At 35.4% G+C, this 18,768-nt stretch overlaps 1 protein-coding gene across 4 annotated transcripts in view; it reads left to right on the top strand.

Moving 5' to 3' along the window:
- Positions 1–18,768, top strand: part of LOC150102911 (DNA-directed RNA polymerase III subunit RPC5-like) — a 459,314-nt gene that overhangs the window by 111,829 nt on the left and 328,717 nt on the right. For all 4 annotated transcript variants that reach the window (XM_090397865.1, XM_090397866.1, XM_090397864.1 and 1 more), the window contains exon 6: positions 18,380–18,552. In XM_090397865.1, coding sequence (XP_090253991.1) covers positions 18,380–18,552 — 173 coding nt within the window. The remainder of the gene's footprint in view (positions 1–18,379; positions 18,553–18,768) is intronic.

The raw sequence follows: 18,768 nt of genomic DNA, 5'->3' as shown, positions 1-18,768 counted from the left end.
GTTCAGGGCATGATCCGAAAGGCCAGATTCACCATAATTATTATATTTGATGCGTCGTTTATGTTCTTTTTGTCTGATAGGAATTGTGCATCCTGTTTCTGCTATATATGGTATGTTACAAGTGCAATAAATACGGTACACTCCAGGGTGGGCCAGCAGAGGGAGTGGGTCTTTGGATGAGTTGAGTAAGCTTTTTAATTTTGCAGGAGGTTTAAAGGTGGCTTTGTGGTTGTATTTTTGTAGTATTGTGTTTATTTTATCTGATGTCCCTTTAATGTAAGGAATGGTTATAGTTTTATTGTAGTCTGGTTTGTCTTTGTTTTTTATTGAGGTCTTGTAGAGAATTTTGTTAATAGTGTTTTGGCTGTAACCATTTTTTTGAAAAGTATTGCTGATAACTTTAAATTTGTCTTTCAGTGCCTGTTCACTGGAGCAGATCTTCAAAGCCTTGTTTTTTAGAGTATTAATGACATCTATTTTTTTGTGTTGGGTGGTGGTGGTAGTAGTAGATGTGTATATATTGTCCAGTATGTGTTGGTTTCCGGTAAACCGTGAAGGAAAGATTGCCAGAAGGAAAACGTGTGACAAGTGTATCTAGAAACGGAAGTGTGTTCTCTTTTTCAATCTCAATTGTGAACTGTATGCATTTGTGTTGTTTGTTTAGGTGGCTAAGGAATGTGTCTAGTGTCTGGCGTCTATGGGACCAGATCGCGAAAACATCATCAACATATCTAAGCCAGACTTTGGGTTTTAATGGAGAGGAACCTAGAGCAAGTTGCTCAAAATGTTCCATATAAAAGTTAGCAATGGGGGGGGGGGGATAATGGCGAGCCCATGGCTGTGCCTTCTTTTTGTAGGTAGAAAGCATTTTGCCATACAAAATAACCCGAACGCAATACATGTGCAAAGAGCGCCGAGATATCTGTTTTCCATATTTTTTAGATCTGCCCTTCTCTGTCATAAATTATTACATAAACTTTCTAAATAAATATGTTTTCCTTATTCCTCTGAACCCCAAGTTTAATCAAAAATGAATAATATACATTTATATGTAATGAATACACACACACACATACAGGATGGTTCAAAATTCCATGCACAACTTTGATGGGAAGGTTAAGAACATCAAAATCAACCATATTCACATAGGAAAGCATGACCAGAAACGCTACCTGAAAGTGATAGGCACTGTTCGCCACCGCTCCAGGTGAGCAATTGGGGCTTCCTCATTCAGGCTTTTGATGTCGTACGAAGAACATGCGTCGTTTTACGAACACTGAGATGGCAGACCATATTATGTACCCAACTACTATTGAACTGTTCAGTTATGCCTAATAAAGTTTTTTACACTACTTACTGCCTTGTGTTATTTCTGTTTCTTTGTGTCCCTGTTAGTACCTCCCGGCGACGTTTGCGATCATGCTTTCCTATGTGAATACAATTGATTTTGATGTTCTCTACCTCCCCTCAAAGTTTGTACGTGGAATTTTGAACCACCCTGTATATATATATATTCTATCACTCTAATTCAGCAATTTTTCCAACTAATTATTCCAAATGTCGAGAATATCTTTAAATTCAATGGGAGAGATTGACTTCAAATTGAGTTTATGTAGGTCAAATTTATTTGAAACTAAGTAAGAAAATACCGACAAGTTTTGCCAACTTAGCTGTTTGGCTTCTTCAGGGTAAAAATAGATGTAAAACAACTTAAACGCTAAAACTGTTCACTAGAACTTCTACGCTAAATGCTAAAACTGTTCGCTAGAACTTCTAGTGAACAGTTTTAGCTTTTAAGTTGTTTTACATCTATTTTTACTCTGAAGAAGCCAGACAGCTAAGTTGGCGAAACTTGTCGGTATTTTATTACTTAGTTTCAAATAAATTTGACCTATATAAACCCAATTTGAAGTCAGTCTCTCCCATAGTTCCGTTTGGTCAAAAATAACTCTTTATCATTATCTTTAAATTCAGTTTTTAAGTTGCTTTTTCAAATCTAGTTCCTTTAACAGCATGCTTTCCTCTATTTCAAAGCTTTATCATTAGCCTCCAGATCTCTCTCTGGCTGTATCAATCAAGGCTTTTTTAAGAGATTATTGCTGGTTTCTGAGATTTGATTCTTATTTTTCAAATTCTCTTATTTTTTTCTTGGATAAAATATATTTCACCTCAGAAAGCTGCTCAATTTGGATTATTTTTAAAACTATATTTTTCAGTATGTAATCTCCTGTGTCCTGAACCAACATAATGATATCACTATTAACAATAATATTGTTATGAGGCTTCTTATTTCTTGTGTTTTTTGCCTTGTGAATTTGTGCACATCTTTATGTTGCAACGTGGTAATGGTAATGACTAATTCACGTCCTGAATAGAAATTCAGCAGGTACTTAGCATTATCATTAGCTTTGCTCTTTTTTAAAAAAATTCCTCAAAACATTTTTGCATGTCTGATATTCATTTCCTTTTCTGTTGTCTAGATCTCTAACGTTGACCAACTTTTGTATTTTCTTTATGGGAGCTGCCTTCTCCACTTCTTCTTTAGTAGAACATTGTGTGACATCATTGCCACAAACATGGTTCTTTTGTCCAGTTTTCCATTTTGATACTTGCCCATCACTCTACCGGTCATTCAAGAAGATTATGTTCATGTTTAGTGTTGAATACTACAGCTTCTCTTCCCCTCCCATTGCTATTGCCCAGATATAACATGTATTTGTTATTTAGAAGTATCTTGCTTGTTTTTGTCATCTTTGTAACATTAATTATGTCAATATAATATTTCTTTAATTCTTCCACCATTTTCACTTCTTTTATATCGCTACTTCTTATGTTGTTGGTAGAGTGCTGCTTAAGTCAATTTTAAGTTTGTTCTAGTAGATGACTTTTCACTGTTCTCCCAGGTTACAAGATAAAATGTCATACCAACTAGTATGACATTTTATCTTGTTGTACTATTGTCTTTTGGTTTGAGCCAGCAATGAATGCAGTTTGATCAACTAAATCCCAAATTGCCAGACCATCCTAATTCATTCAGCATTATCCAGGTAGGTGCCTGCTAATGAGGTCCGTCACAAGAATGTGAGGATTGGATATTAGATTGGAATCCCCACTTGGTTCTTTGCATTCCTTAAAAGGCTTTGTAGAGATCTCCTGCCAGTTATCTGGATTTGACCCTTAAGCGAAGCTCAAAAACATAAGTATACTTTAGTATTAGAAGGAGAAAAAAATAAAATAAAACAAACAGCCAAATCATATTTAAGTACATGCATACTTTACTTTTATGTTGGGAGCTCTTTGTAAAGACATCTAAATTATTATCATTATCATTGATATTCTGTAACACCTCCAAGCAGTTCAGTGATTCATATCACAGGAGGAGACTCCACTCCACACAACCCATTTACACACATGAAGTCTACATACACATTAGTTGAATTACTAAATTATAAAAGATGTATAAAAATAACATTATGTTAATACAGTTTGAATTTATCTTGTCAGAATGATATTTCTTTATAAGGAGAACTAAGTAGCAGTGCTTGTGGATTTTGCTATCAGTAGGAGATAGCAAAATCTTCTACTGATAGCAAAAACCACTGCAACCTAACCCACACACACCTTAAGATAAGGGTCACAGTATACATATGTATCTTTTACATTAGTATGCTGTGTAAAAGTATAGTGGAATTAAAATACAAGCAGGCATTTTTCTGTAGATTATATTAAATAAGCATGAAGTGAAAATGAAGCTTTGTATTCATCATGCTACATATCTTGTCACCATTACATCAGGTCCACTAATAACGTTATTTTCATGCATTCACAATTGAAAATTGAGAGTATGTTATATTATAATGAAAAGAATAAAATTTAGAAAGGAACTGAGTTTAAGAATTCCCTAAAAAATAAATAAATATAATGAAAGAATATTGGTTTTCTGTCCGCTCGGTTAGCTAGTGGTTATGCTCTTCACAACCATACCCTGGGGAAGGAGTGTCCTAGATTCAATTCCCGTCCACGACATGAGGCACTTAAGGATCACCTTCAGCCATAGCCAATTTAGTCGGTCTTGGGTGTGTGGACAGCAGTCCCCCCCCCGGTTTATCTGGGGGTTTTCAACCTGCAAGCAGGCAAACCAGCCCATGAACACACATGGATTGCAGTCATGAATATCGCCCTTAGGGGATGCAGCAGAGGAGTGGTGAACCGGCTGCATTAATACACCAGTAATCTCTCGTTAGGAGGGGACTCAACCCGTCCTAGGATGGATGAGAAGGATTGATTGATATTGGTTTTCTGTGTTTTTGCTGTTTTGAAATTTCCTTTTTCCTAATAAAGGAAGAATTGAATCATCAGAAATTAAATTTCTGTGCAGAACATTTATATTTCTGAAGGAGTCACAATAATGGACAAAATGAAAAGCAGCGAGATCAGAAAAAAACTTAGAATTACTACCTCCCTAAATGAAACAGTTATTTGCTATAGAGAAAAATGGAAAGAACGCATACTGAGAATGAATAGAAGCAGAATACCTAAACAAATTTTAAATTACCACTCAAAAGGTACTCGATGCAGAGGAAGACCCTTAAAAAGATGAAATTGAGTCCAGAACAGGCCACTTGGCCTATAAGCCTGGAAAGGTAGAAGAAGAAATTTCTTTTTGGAAAATTAGTTTTCCTTTAGTGGTAAATGTTATCTGAATATCTGTGATTAACAATTGAAGGTGAAACAGTATAATGTATGCATGGTACTAACAGCAGGCAAATAGAAACAGGAATGTTTCAAAATAATGGTATTCTTCTTTCTCATTACTATTAGTTAAACCTTCTGAAAATAATTATTAGTGTATTTGGTTCCGACATAACCAGAGATTAAATATTTACAATAAAATACAACTAGAGAAACTGAAAATAACACACAAAATGTGATAGAGCCAATTTAGGAATAATAGATAAAATGAATAATTAAATAAGGAAGCAAACAAAGGTAATAGATATTGCATCTCTAATAGAAATACAAATGGCTCTGGTTAGTATACGTAATAAGGTCTGATAACAGATTGACAGAGAACAACAAAATGGACACCATGAATGGGTTATCAGCACCTAAGTAGACCAGTGGTAAGATGCGATGATGAGATAAAAAAGGTGTTATGGACATTAATGGTGGAGAGATGCACCAGATCAGCCCAAATGGAAGAAGCATAGAGAGGCAATTGTCCAGCAGTGGACTGAAAAAAAGCTGCTGTTGATGATGACAGCTGTAGGTACAGGTGCAACATTTGCTTTTGCTGTTTTCTATTTCTCTTAGGAAACCACCACTAAATCATATTGTTGAAGAATTGCTGTGGGACACATGCATTTTAAAAATTAAGGATGGGAGAGAGTTTTCTTAAACCATTGATATTTTGTGTGTGTGTGATTCATGGGTGGCATATCTTAATTTTTGTCTCCATGGACAGTTTTTTAAAAATAATATTAGAAACAGCTTGACCCATTTATTATTTAGGTATGAATGTGCAAGTGAGTGAGTAAAAGGTTCATTCTGTATACAGTTGTTCTACTTTTCCTTGTGTTGAATTTGTACATATACTATCATCGTCATCAAATTCTTGACGAAAGTGAACAGATGGTGAACAAGATATTATGATGGTACTAATGAAGAGAGCACACAGTTATGAAGATCCTGTCAACAATTATCCTCCAGATTAATCTCTTAACTGTCGATATTGTCAGAACTTATATTTTTGTTTTCTATTGCACTTTTTTTGTATCACTGCGCCTAAATCTTGGTCTTCCAATGTTTCTTTCTTTTTTTTTTTCTTTCCAGCCATCCTGTCAAAAAATACTCATTTTTCTAACCCTTCCTCATTCTGTCTGAGTGACTATACCAACTGAGATTAGCTGTGCTCACACATTTCTGAATGCTAACATTGTTCCTTTCTAATATCCTCATTTTTAAATCATTCTGCTTGATGCCATCTGATTTTTTTCAGAGCTGTGTTATCTGTAATCTCTGGGCTTTTTAATGTTTTACTTCTGCTATATGTTCTTTTCTCAAGTATGCTTACATAAATCTTATCAGGAACACTCCATAGGGAAATTCCTTTGTGATTCATTTAGTTTCATTTTAATTTTTTATAGATGGAAACTATGAGAGCTCTACTCAATCATATGGCAATTTTCTGATTATGTTTTTTGAATTGTGCAGTGTAAATGTTTTATACATTCATATTCAAATCAAATGGAAATGTTTTATACATCCATATTTGAGTATTTATAGTTGAATATCATCTATTCAAGCTGCCTCGAGTATTGATATTTACTCCTGAATACATTCCTCTTGACTGTTTTCTTGCAGCATGCTTGTTTCATTTAACAATCTTTCAGTGTAATTATCGTAGACATCTAGAATATCTTTATTTTCCGTGTGCACATCACCTGTACCATCTCTGATTCTTTTTACGGTACTCGTTCCTCCATTTCTATGCTTTTTCAATAGCCTATAGAATATTTCATCACTTTCCTAATTTTTTTATTATTATTATTATGTGACGCCTCTAAGGAGTCCAAAGCCTCATCGTGGAAGGGCCCTCTGCTACACACATCTAACCATCTCTCCTACTACTTAATTCGCCTGCTATACACAACTATCATCAATTCCATCTACTGCCCATCACCACCAACAGTAAATTGTGTGTGTTCTGAAAGCTGATTTGCCTGTATGATGTGGGATGAAAAACCTGTTCCTGGGAGAAATAACCCTACTGTGTACTTATGAGATCAGCTAACTCACCTTCAAATGAAAAAGCCCATATAATGATTCCTCTCATAATGATGAGAATTGAACTTTGGTCTTTTCCAATCGAAGTGTACAATATACAGTCTTTCTTCCAATTGCACTACTTAGATACTGCTTATCATTCCTATATTCTTACCAAAGACTTACCATGACTTGTTGAGCTAGTTTTACACAGTGCATTGCTTTCTTACATTTTCTCTGTATTTTCTTAGTGTCCAAGGTGACTTACTTGCCATGAACTTTCGATACACATTCTTCTTTTCCTTGACTGCCTTTTTAATTTCCTGAAAATCACCACCACGGAGTTTAGATTTTTCTCTCCTTGGAGACAATAATCTCACCAAGCAGAGAAAAATCTAAACTGTGGTGAATTTGTACACATCTTTATTATTGCAACATGGTGCCAGTAATGAATAGTGTATGTACCCAGACTTCCAGCAACTTTTCCCTAATCCAGAGTCATTTAATAATAAGGTGAGACACCTTTTGGCAACTGGTATAGGAAAATATGATTTCTGCATTACTTCAACCTTAGTATCACCTCTGGGTCTGGCTTCCACTGAAGAGACCTCAATAAAGGTAGAAACCGATCTGGGTAGTGACCCTTCCCATAATGCATAGCATTATACATGTCTGCAAGGAGATGTGCTTTGCATTATGGGATACTAAGGTAAGTGATGTGAAGTCATACCACCTTTACCATGAGTTGCCCAGTCCTGAACTACTTCAGGCACAAACTTTGTTTGCCTACACTTGGGTAAAGGATTAAACTAAATTTATTACAATGAGTGCTCTGTGGAATGCTCCTTTGAGGTTAAATCTAGGATTTATGGATTGCAAAAGTTGGTTGATATTTAAAAGAGGGAGATGATAGATACATTTAAGTTATTTGAAGGCTTTTACAGAATTGATGCAGAGAAAATGGTTCAGCACATGGCTAGAGGGAGTAGATCAAGAGGTCATCCTTGGAAATTGGGTAAGACTATGATTAGCAAAGGCATGAGGACTAGATTTTTCGTTTAGAGAGAGGTGAATGAATGGAATGAGTTGGCTGAGTGACTTGTGAGTTTGTGTTAAACATCTTCCTGAAGATGTTGTCAGCCATAAAGACAGCAAAACATATTGCAGTAACATTCAGTTAATCAATAAATGAATAATAATATATATTTTATTATTTTTTATGAATAATAATATATGTTTTATTATTCATAAAACATATATTGTACTTGTATTAGTATAGATTGAGGGTTTCACTGGTTTGACAATTGATTCACACTGTTGGTTCTTAGGAAACCACATTCCATTTACCTTAGTAATAACTTGTGATTGAAAGATATGTTTTCATAAATACTTGAGATAATTGCTCTATAATTGAATTTTTGAAAAATAATCAAGAACTTGGCTGGATAAATAAAATAAAGATATTAAAATACACAAAACGTTTTATAATTGTGCATTTTATTATATTTTTGTTTTTACATTATACTTTTCCTTGTAAATCTAAAATGTTGCTTTTTTATTTATATGCATAATTGTAACAAGCAGTTTTCTATTTTATCTTGAAGTCTCTTGGCCTGAATTCATTCAAACCTACGAAATTCATTCAATTATACAAAAGTAACATTGTACAGTTGCAAATTAAAAATACATAATCGCACTTGCATGTGTGTGTGTGTGTGTGTGTGTGTGTGTGTGTTTCTTTCTGTTTCAGACTTAATTCTCAGAATCAAGGCCACATATGCAAGAACTCAAATACAGTGTTCCTTTCTATAAAATGTTTAAAATTTTTGATGATACATTGTGCTATTGGTTGGATAACAGTACTATGGTTTGGTGCAGGACATGCAACACAAATGTTCTTACCGGTGAGAGTTTGATCTCTTTGGAGGTATTTTTTGTCTAATAATAAGACCCTGGTAATTTATGCCAGAAATCTATTCCTTTACTTTGGATGCATGATGATTCTTGAAAGATTCCTGAAATATCTGTTTCATCATCTATGCATTTTGACTATAGCTGTGCATTGAGGATGGTTGAGTTATATATATATATATATATCTGTATAATGCAAGAGACTGCTGAGCCTGATATCAGTTCAGAAGTGTGTGTGTGTGTGTGCACCCGAGTGTCTACATACACACTCCTCAACTTTCAGCATATGCGATTACAACCACTTGTTCTTACAACGTCCATCCCATTAGCATCGCTTACCAAATACTACCTCACTCCTGTAACTCATGGACAAGGATGTTATTTCTACTTCGAGGCATATTTAAAAAAAATTGAGGAATAAGAAATTTCTGCTACTTACAGGTAAGAAACCTCAGAGACTTTTGAGAGAAATACAGTATAATATTTGTAGATGCATCATGGAGTGAGGTGACAACAGAGTGTTTGGTTGGTATTTGGAAGAAGTTGCTGAAAATATATGTTCATGCATTCATAGCGTTCAACAAAGGTAAAGCCATACAAAAGTTTGGTGATAGACAGTGCTCCTGGCTAACCAGTTGGAGATTGACAATGAAGATGCAGGGTATTTTGTTGGACGTTGTGGAAGAAGAGCTCTCAAATGAAAATCCATTAGAGCTGGAAGCATAGAAAGTTGCAGAAGAAGAAGAGGGAAAAAAAAAACAGAACAAGAAATACAAGGAATAAAATGAAAGGAAAAATGCAAGGACAGATTGAGAGAATGCAGATTACAGAGCCTAGTGGATAGAAGGAAGATAGGAGATGTGACTGAGACGTATAATTTGGTAAGGGATAATTAAGAGATTAACGTGGATGAGATTTTTCATGGAATATCTGGAGACGGGAAGAATGAGAGGCCATCCCTGGAAGCTGTATAAGCTGGGTGTGATTAGTAGATTTTATGCATTGTCTGAGAGTGTGGTGAGTGCAGGGACAGTGAATGTATTTAAGTTGAGGTATGATGAGCTGTGCACGTGAGAGTGGGACCTCCCATGATGAGTCTGTTGATGATAATAAAAGTTCACAGTAAAAAAATTTGCAATGACATTTGTTAATGAGGCCATTTGTTGTTTGAAGAAATGGATCCCAACAGAGAGATTTAGTGAAGTAAAGAGAATGATGTAAGCTGCAATTGCATGCTACCGAGAAATCTATGTAGAAAAGAAAATGAAACATGTGCATGCTGCGTTGAGTGTAATGTACACATTTTTAAAGAGTCCCATTCCCGCTGACACTTCTACCCCCTGAAGGTGATCCTAGACCTTCCACCATTTATACATCTGATTAATCATCCTCAAAATGCTGTATTGCATCTCTTAAATTTGGGGAATTTGTTATTGATAACCTGGTCTCCCTGCCTCTTCTGATGATTTTCCAATCAATAAAGTAGTCACTTTGAAGAATTACTCATGCTCCATGGGTTTCCATCTAGTAAGTACACAAAAGTAGTGTACACTTATGTTTCAATATTTATTTATTACAGTACAGTTTTGTGTAGGGAAATTTTAAGTGTAATCTGCAGATTGGATTATTTCACTACAAACAAAGAGTAAAATTAGTTAAAAAAGTTTAGCAAAACAGCCACAGTTAGCATTCAGACATGTTAATTGTTAACATATCCTTATGGTTTATATAGTGATTTCCCAGTACTCTCACAGTAAATTCTCAGAACTCTCCTTTTGTATAGTGAATTATGAGGATGTAGTTCAAAAAAAAAGTTAAAAAATTGCTCTCTTTGTGGATTGTATCAATTCTTCTACATTTAGAATGGCAAAATTTCTATCATGTTGTCTAATAATGAGACCCGGGAGGACACCCACTGTACAACTCTCTGTCTTCATCACTACACCAAACCTCTACTACCAACAATCTACATCAATGGCATCTACTGCCCACCACCACAACTAGTAATTTTTGTCTGTAAATTGCGTGTGTTATGAAGGGCCGATTTGTCTGTATGTGGGATGAAAAACCCGTGTTTCCGGGAGAAAAAAACCCTGCTGCCTCCATATGAGATTGGCTTGTTAAATTCGGAATGAAAGAAGATTGAACCTATAAGCGCCTCATAGTTTAACAGGAAACGTCATTCCCAGAGTCAGTATTGGTTTATCAGACTAAATAAGATGATGTTAACTTACCAACATAATTCCTTTTTCTTTGTACATACTCTTTTGAGTCATTTAATTGTAGATAACTCTTATAAATCTCCTAATGTAATAACTGTGTGCTTTCTATAAATGTGTGCAAGAGGGAGAACGAAGTAATCAGCTTATAAAGGGAAATGGCCCGAAGCAAAACATGTGAGCAGGGCAGAGTAGCACGCGAGTTTCTCCAGGTAGCTCACCAGAGTACAGTATGGCGCCAGTTGCCAGGCAGAAGTAAGTGCCGTGCACAGTGAAGGAAAAGCAGTGACGTAGGAAGAAAAACATAGGGCGCGCAATATAAAATCGGTTGCGGCACCTACAGAGCCCTCTTGGTCCTTTTCTTTTCAACGAAGTCAGGAGGTCGGAAGGCCAAGTGGATGTGTCCAGGGGAATTTGAAAGTCAACCTATAGCCAAGCAGAGCAAAGTTCCCGATCCAGCCAGGAACCCATCGGACATTAGAATGCCATGCCGAGCTGATTGACCTGAGAGCGGCGAACCTACACTATTGCTTCCACGAAGATGTGCCATACCTGAGACCATTGCAGATTCGTGTAGATGAAGTCTCATAAGAATTAAGACGAGACCAAGGATGTGCTGCTTAGACGCACCTGTAGAAGGCCAAGTATCTCTTCATGCCTGGGTAAAGTAGACTTTTGATATGTTTTATAACTGTACTGAGAGAATCATGTGTTGCTAGTGTGATGGACTTTCAAATTGCTAAGACTGAATAGTGATAGGACTTTAGTGTTCTCACTCAAGAAATTAGAGAAAGTTTAAGCTGAAGAGCTGTGTAGAATTGCTTTAGAGATATTTTCATCGTGTTGAGTGCAAATCTCTTTCAGAAATGCATGGCGGAGTATAAGATTACCTTGTAATTGAACTGTATTCTTTAATTTATGTCTTAGAGAATGTGTAAAAATTTAAAATAATTAACAGAGTACTCTAGAGCCTTAGTATTGATATAATAATATGCTTGAAATGATTCATATCTGTATACTTTCGTGAAATTGATGATTAAATGTTTTTTTGTTATGTTAATTTATTGACTTGCCTGCTACAGAGAAATTCCAATTTTCTTCCTATTGAACTGCTCATAAAAGTAGAACCAAGGCAGGGAAAGAATAAAAGTAAAGAAGGCTACGACTGCAAAGCAAATCTTGATAGTTTAGATGATCTAAGCAATTAATAGTTTCGGTTAAGATAAACATTGTGGTGTGCTAAGCTAGGAACTAATTCCTTGATATTGCATTGTTCAACTATCTAAGACATAGAGTGGCGCAGCTAAAAATAAATTTCTCTATCTGAAAGGGAATTAGCACCAGTGCAGAACAAAGGAATTGACGTTAAGCCATGGCAGACCCTTGATGTGCTGATACACATGCACTACCGATTGGATTGATTTATGGCCTAGACTGAGCTATGTGACTTCATTGAAATTAACGTAAACTGAATTTGTAGTAGGTAACTTAAGAATGAAAGGACATAGCATGTTAGAAAACCTCAAAGATATAAAATTCACATAAGAGCGTATTAAAACGAAGTCACGAAGGATACAACAGCGCATCTGACAAAGGCGAAGCCGAGCAAGAATTAGTTAAAGTAATTAATAACAACAAGCATTAACGATACAGAGATAAATTTTACAGGCTAACTCACCTTCATTTGAAAAAGTCCATGTAAGGATTCCTCCCATCACAACAAGAATCGAACATAGGCCTTTTCCAATTGAAGGGCCCAACATACCATCGTTCTTCCAATTGCACTACGTAAGTGTTATGCCAGAAATCTATTCCATTACTTTGGATACATGATGATTCTTGAAAGATTCCTGAAATATCTGTTTCATCATCTACACATTGTGACTAGAGCTGTGCATTGGGGATGGTTGAGTTATTTATATATATAGTAGCCACCCCCCCCAGGCGCCTACGCCTCCCAACCCCCTGAGTTCCGGGCTGGTAAGTCGGTAAGACAAAACATGTGACATAAAAACGTTTCAAATTTCGGCTTATCTTTTTATATATAGAGAGTAGATATATGTATATATAATGCAACAGACTGCTGAGCTTGATATCAGTTCAGAAGTGTGTGTGTGCGAGTGTCTACATACACACTCCTCAACTTACAACATATGTGATTAGACATTAGATTCCAGATCTCGTGCACACTTTTCTGATAATTTGGCTAGATTTCACATTCTTCTCACAAACATCCCTTTTGCTCAAACGATTTTGCTAATGTCTGAAAATTTTTCTTCCTGATGTGGTGAAGATATTTGCTTGTTATACTGTTGAGTTACATCACTAGATAAAATTAGATCTACAAACAGATTTAAAGTATTTCCATGGACTATGCCTTCTAGTCGTTCCCTTGGCTGAACCATCTAGCGGATACACTTGCCACCATTCATCCTCAGTTCTCCTTCTGGACTTGCAATGTAGACAATATATTTGCTGTCTTGCCTCACTCTAAAAATGAACTAACCATCTTCTTACAACAAATCTGTTGTCTAATCTCCAACTCCCTATGGAAAAGGAGTACTCTGAGAGTTTATTTACTGTGTTAGACATCCTGCTTACTGTTACATCCTCTACTATTCTATCAGTGCTTGTTATAAACTTCTTCCACTGGCAGGTATATATATACACCAGATTTCCATTCATAATTCCTCCCAGAAGATTGGAGTTAAAACTTTAGTTAGAGCACACAACATGTGTTTTGATCTTTCTGTAAGAACTTTTTGCATTTGATGCCATCGATTCACTCCCCTAATTTTTCTCAGAACCCTCATATCTGTAGTCTCTAGTCTTTGATGAAGTGCTTTATTTCTAACCCAACTCTCAGATCCATAACTTAAAACTGGTTTGAACACTGTCTTGTATATTGCTAGTTTGGTGTTTTGGCTAATTTCTCTCTTAGTCCACATAATTTATTCAACTGGCTTCCCACCATACCTGCTTTGCTTATTCTGTTGTGTATTTCAAGATTTAACCTGCCATCTTCACTAAAAACTGTGCTAAATAGCTGAAATATTTTACTTGTTCTAGAGGATCTCCATTCAGAATGCAGCTCCTGCCTATTTTCATAGTTTTGGTCTTTTTATTGCTGATTTTCATGCCAAATTTCATGCCAAACAGCTGCTATTTAATTTAGTTAGAGAATTCTGGAGATTTACACTAGAAGTGTTTAGGAGTACACCATCATCTGCATAAAGAGCCAAGTTTGATATCTCCAATTCCAATATTTTTAGGCCTTTTCCAGATCTACAAAACTTAAGTACAGATACTTGTCATATTCCCACAATTTCTCAACTATATGTCTTAAAGTGAAAATCTGATCTAAAATCTTCTATTTAACCTGAACCCAACTTTTTCTCAAAGTTTCTCTTCCACAACAATCTTTCTGACCTCTATTCAAGTATGCTTGCATAAATCTTACCTGGAACACTAAGTAAAGGAATTCCTCTATGATTCTCACATTCAGTTTTATTCCCTTTTTTATAGATGGATACTAGGAGTGCTGTACTCCAGTCATTGGGAATTCGACCTTCTATCCAGGCCCTCTGAATTATGCAGTGTAGCCACTGCAAAACTTTTATACCTCCATACTTCAGCATTTCTGGTCAGATATCATCTACTTCAGCTGCCTTTCCACATTTCAAGTTTTTTAAAGTTTTTTCTGTCTCAAGTATTGATATGTATTCCTTTTTGCATTCCTCTTCAAAATTTTCTAGCATGGTTCCGTCACTGCTTGGTTCATTTAACAGTCTTTCAAAGCAATTACTCCAGACATCTAGAATATCCCTATCTTCATTTTTTTATGTCACCTTTATCATCTTTGATTCCTTTCATGGTACTATTTCCTCTATTTCTATACTTCAATAGCTTCCAGAACATTTTGCCACCTTCTTGATATTTATTTTCTATATTCTTACCAGTCTGACCATGACTTTTGTTTAGCTACTTGTACACCTAGCTTAGCTCTCTTACATTTCTCTCTGTATTCTTTTAAGGCATCTGTGGACTTATTTGCTAGGAACTTTTGGTATGCTTTCTTCTTTTCCAGGACTGCTTCTTTAACTTCTTGTGTCTGACATGGTGTTATTATTTTTCTATCCCTGCAGACAACTTCACCACATATCTCCCTAGCTGAATAAATCAATTTTCTTCAGAGTTTGTCACTGAGACTCCAAGGTTTGCTTCTTGTTTTCAGTTTGTTTCGTTTTTTCTTCAATAATGTTTGTATAGTCGAGTCTACAATTTACTTGTAAAAGCTGCTCAACTTTAATTCTTTTTAAAACTTTCTTACGTAGTGTTCTTTTGAATGTGATATCCATTTTTATCCTGCTTGGTACTAAGTAATGGTTACTTCCAATTTCAAATCCTCTGTACACTCTTGTATCCTGAATGAGCCTGATGATATCACTATCAGCAGTGACATAATCAATGAGGCTTTTCTTATTTCTTGTGTCTTCTCTCCATGTGAACTTGTGCACATCTTTATGTTCAAACATAATGTTCGTAATGACTACTCCATCTCCTAAGTAGATGTCCAATAAATATTTACCATTATTATTGGCTTTGCCCTTTTCTCAAGATTTTCTCAAAATGTTCCTATATGCCTGGTGGGATTCATTTCCTACTCTGCTGTTCAGATCTCCAACAAGGACCACTTTTTCCATTTTCTTTTATGTTCACTGCTTGTATGACTCAAATTCCTCCACTTCTTCTTTAGAAGAACCTTCTATGGGACCATAGGCACAAATAAATCATTGTCCGTGTCCCCATTTTGAAGTTGCCCACATAACTCTTGAAACTACCTTCTAATCAAGAAGTGTCTTCATGTTTGGTGTTAAATGTTATCACTATTCCTTCCTTTCCTTGATCATTATTGCCTGAAAACAACATCTATACTTATTATTTAGTAAGATCTTACTTATTTTTATCTTCTTTGTCTCAGTAATGCCAGTTATCTATACATGGTCCTTTTTTAATTCTTTGCCAGTTCTTCTGATGTTGAATTTATTCTTCTTCTTTTAGATGTTGATTTGGAGCTTGTTCCAGTAGTTGAGTTTTCACTGTTTTTCCTGGTTCCCAATAAAACAGCAGGAGTCTTGTTTAACTGGGCAACGTGCCAGCCGGCATGAAATCTCATCATGTTGTGTCATCATATACATTTGTGGTTTAAGCCAATAGAGAGTACAATTTGGTTGACTAAGTCCCAATTTGCCAGCCCATCCTCATTCATTCAGTTCTCAGTAGATACTAACAGGGTTCACCACATGAAGGTGAGGATTGAACATTGGGTCAGAAGCACCAGTTGGTGCTTCTGAGCTGGTGTTCTTCCTGTTTACTAAATGTGTTATATTAAGATGAAAAGCCAAAACGGCTATTTTTTTCTGGCAAGGTTGATATAAGTTAAGGGGATAAAAATCCCTTATTGTTTTTCAGCCAGTAAGCGAAACTAAGATCGAAAACTACGATCTGTAACGTTTAATGCCGACGAACTGTCAGCGTATCCAAGCGTAAGTGACCACTTGGTAGTGCCACACCACGGCAACTCGTTGCAAAGGTGGAGCAAGATCCCTCACTGTTCTTGATATTTTCTCATAATGTAAAACACACAGCTCTTAAGAGATGTAGTACTGTTTTACATTATGAGGAGAGGTCACTACCCAGACCGGTTTCAACCTTTTTTGAGGTCTCATCAGTGAGTAGCTAGACCTAGAATATCAGAGTTTAAGTGAAGAAAACTTACGTACTTTTGCTATACGATTGACCGAAAGGTGTGTCACTATATTATATTATAACATAGTATAACTAAGATGAAAAGCCAAAACGGCAATTTTTTTCTGGCGAGGTTGATATAAGTTAAGGGGATAAAAATCCCTTATTGTTTTTCAGCCAGTAAGCGAAACTAAGATCGAAAACTACGATCTGTAACGTTTCATGCCGACGAACTGTCAGCGTATCCAAGCGTAAGTGACCACTTGGTAGTGCCACACCACGGCAACTCGTTGCAAAGGTGGAGCAAGCTTCCTCACTGTTCTTGATATTTTCTCATAATGTAAAACACACAGCTCTTAAGTGATGTAGTACTGTTTTACATTATGAGGAGAGGTCACTACCCAGACCAAGGTTTCAACCTTTTTTGAGGTCTCATCAGTGAGTAGCTAGACCTAGAATATCAGAGTTTAAGTGAAGAAAACTTACGTACTTTTGCTATACGATTGACCGAAAGGTGTGTCACTATATTATATTATAACATAGTATAACTAAGATGAAAAGCCAAAACGGCAATTTTTTTCTGGCGAGGTTGATATAAGTTAAGGGGATAAAAATCCCTTATTGTTTTTCAGCCAGTAAGCGAAACTAAGATCGAAAACTACGATCTGTAATGTTTCATGCCGACAAACTGTCAGCGTATCCAAGCGTAAGTGACCACTTGGTAGTGCCACACCACGGCAACTTGTTGCAAAGGTGGAGCAAGCTCCCTCACTGTTCTTGATATTTTCTCATAATGTAAAACACACAGCTCTTAAGAGATGTAGTACTGTTTTACATTATGAGGAGAGGTCACTACCCAGACCGGTTTCAACCTTTTTTGAGGTCAAGGTTGAAACCGGTCTGTTATATTATATTATTAAATTAAATTAAATCAATTTAATATATTATTATATTAAATTGATATTAATCATATCAATTTAAATACTGTAATTTTAATATGAAAATACCTGTTTCTTATTTTCAACAAATCTTTACTTGTATTAAATGTTCTTTTTATCATCTGTATGTATTGGCTTTCTGTCCTCTAACTCTATTTTTGTTCATGTGTATGTGTGTTCTTCATACTCATACATATGGACAAAATGGGCAAAATGAAAGGTGAGTTTCTTAGAAATATTTAGCTTTGATAAACCTACTACTACTACTACTCAAGACAGGTTCACTTTTAATTTATAAAACAGGTGATCAAAATTGTGTAAATATCTTTAAGATTATGAAATGATATTAAATTTTCAGTAAGATTATATACTGTTTAATTTAATTAAAAATTGATCAAAATTAAAATAATTCAGATATTATGAATATATTTATTCATATATTCTGAAAATTAATTCATGAATTGTCATATTATTTCATATGTGGTAATATGATATGTGGTAATATGAAATTAATCATTTTTTTTGTTGCTTGATACTGAGTACTTTTCAAGGTATTTTAATTGCTTTATTATAAAGAGCATTTATTGTAATACTGATTTTTCTGACTTTTGATCTTTCATTATAATAGATTTTTACTGTAAAACTAATCTCTGTTGAACTCTTTTGTCATATTTGATGTTTCTTCTGCGAGTTTTCACTAAAGTATAGCTCTGCTTAATTCTTTCTTGGCACATTGTTAAAAATGTTGCTGTATTCTGGCTCATGTTTTATTTTATTTTATTTTTTAAAAATCTTCAGGTAACTTTTCCCAGGAAGAAGAAGAAGAAGAAGAAGAAGCAAAGGCAGTTATGGTAAAATTTGTTGGGCCAGATTCAGAGAAAGCTAAACTTGCTAAAGAACGCTCCTACAAATACCTGCAGCAGAAAATTGCTAGCGAGTGTTGGGTGAATGTGAATTACCATTCTCCATTGGTGAGTTTATTAAATAACATGATAAATCAGAATGTAACTATTGTGATTATTGTAAGATAATTAAATGCATATCTAAACTTGCATATTTTTTCATATCATATTGTAAACATGCTTATGATTTTCATTCTTGTGTATTCATCTTTTTAAATGCTGGCAGACAATTGTTCATGCTAAATACAACTATTCAAGCTAAATTTATTCCTTAATTTAGCCAGC

Source organism: Typopeltis vanoorti, chromosome 9 (genome assembly GCF_054136105.1).
Source record: "Typopeltis vanoorti isolate ZY-2024b chromosome 9, IOZ_Tvanoo_1.0, whole genome shotgun sequence".
NCBI classification, from domain to species: Eukaryota; Metazoa; Arthropoda; class Arachnida; order Uropygi; family Thelyphonidae; genus Typopeltis; species Typopeltis vanoorti.
Note: the sequence above shows the minus strand (reverse complement) of the source record. Positions and strands in the feature narration are given on the sequence as shown.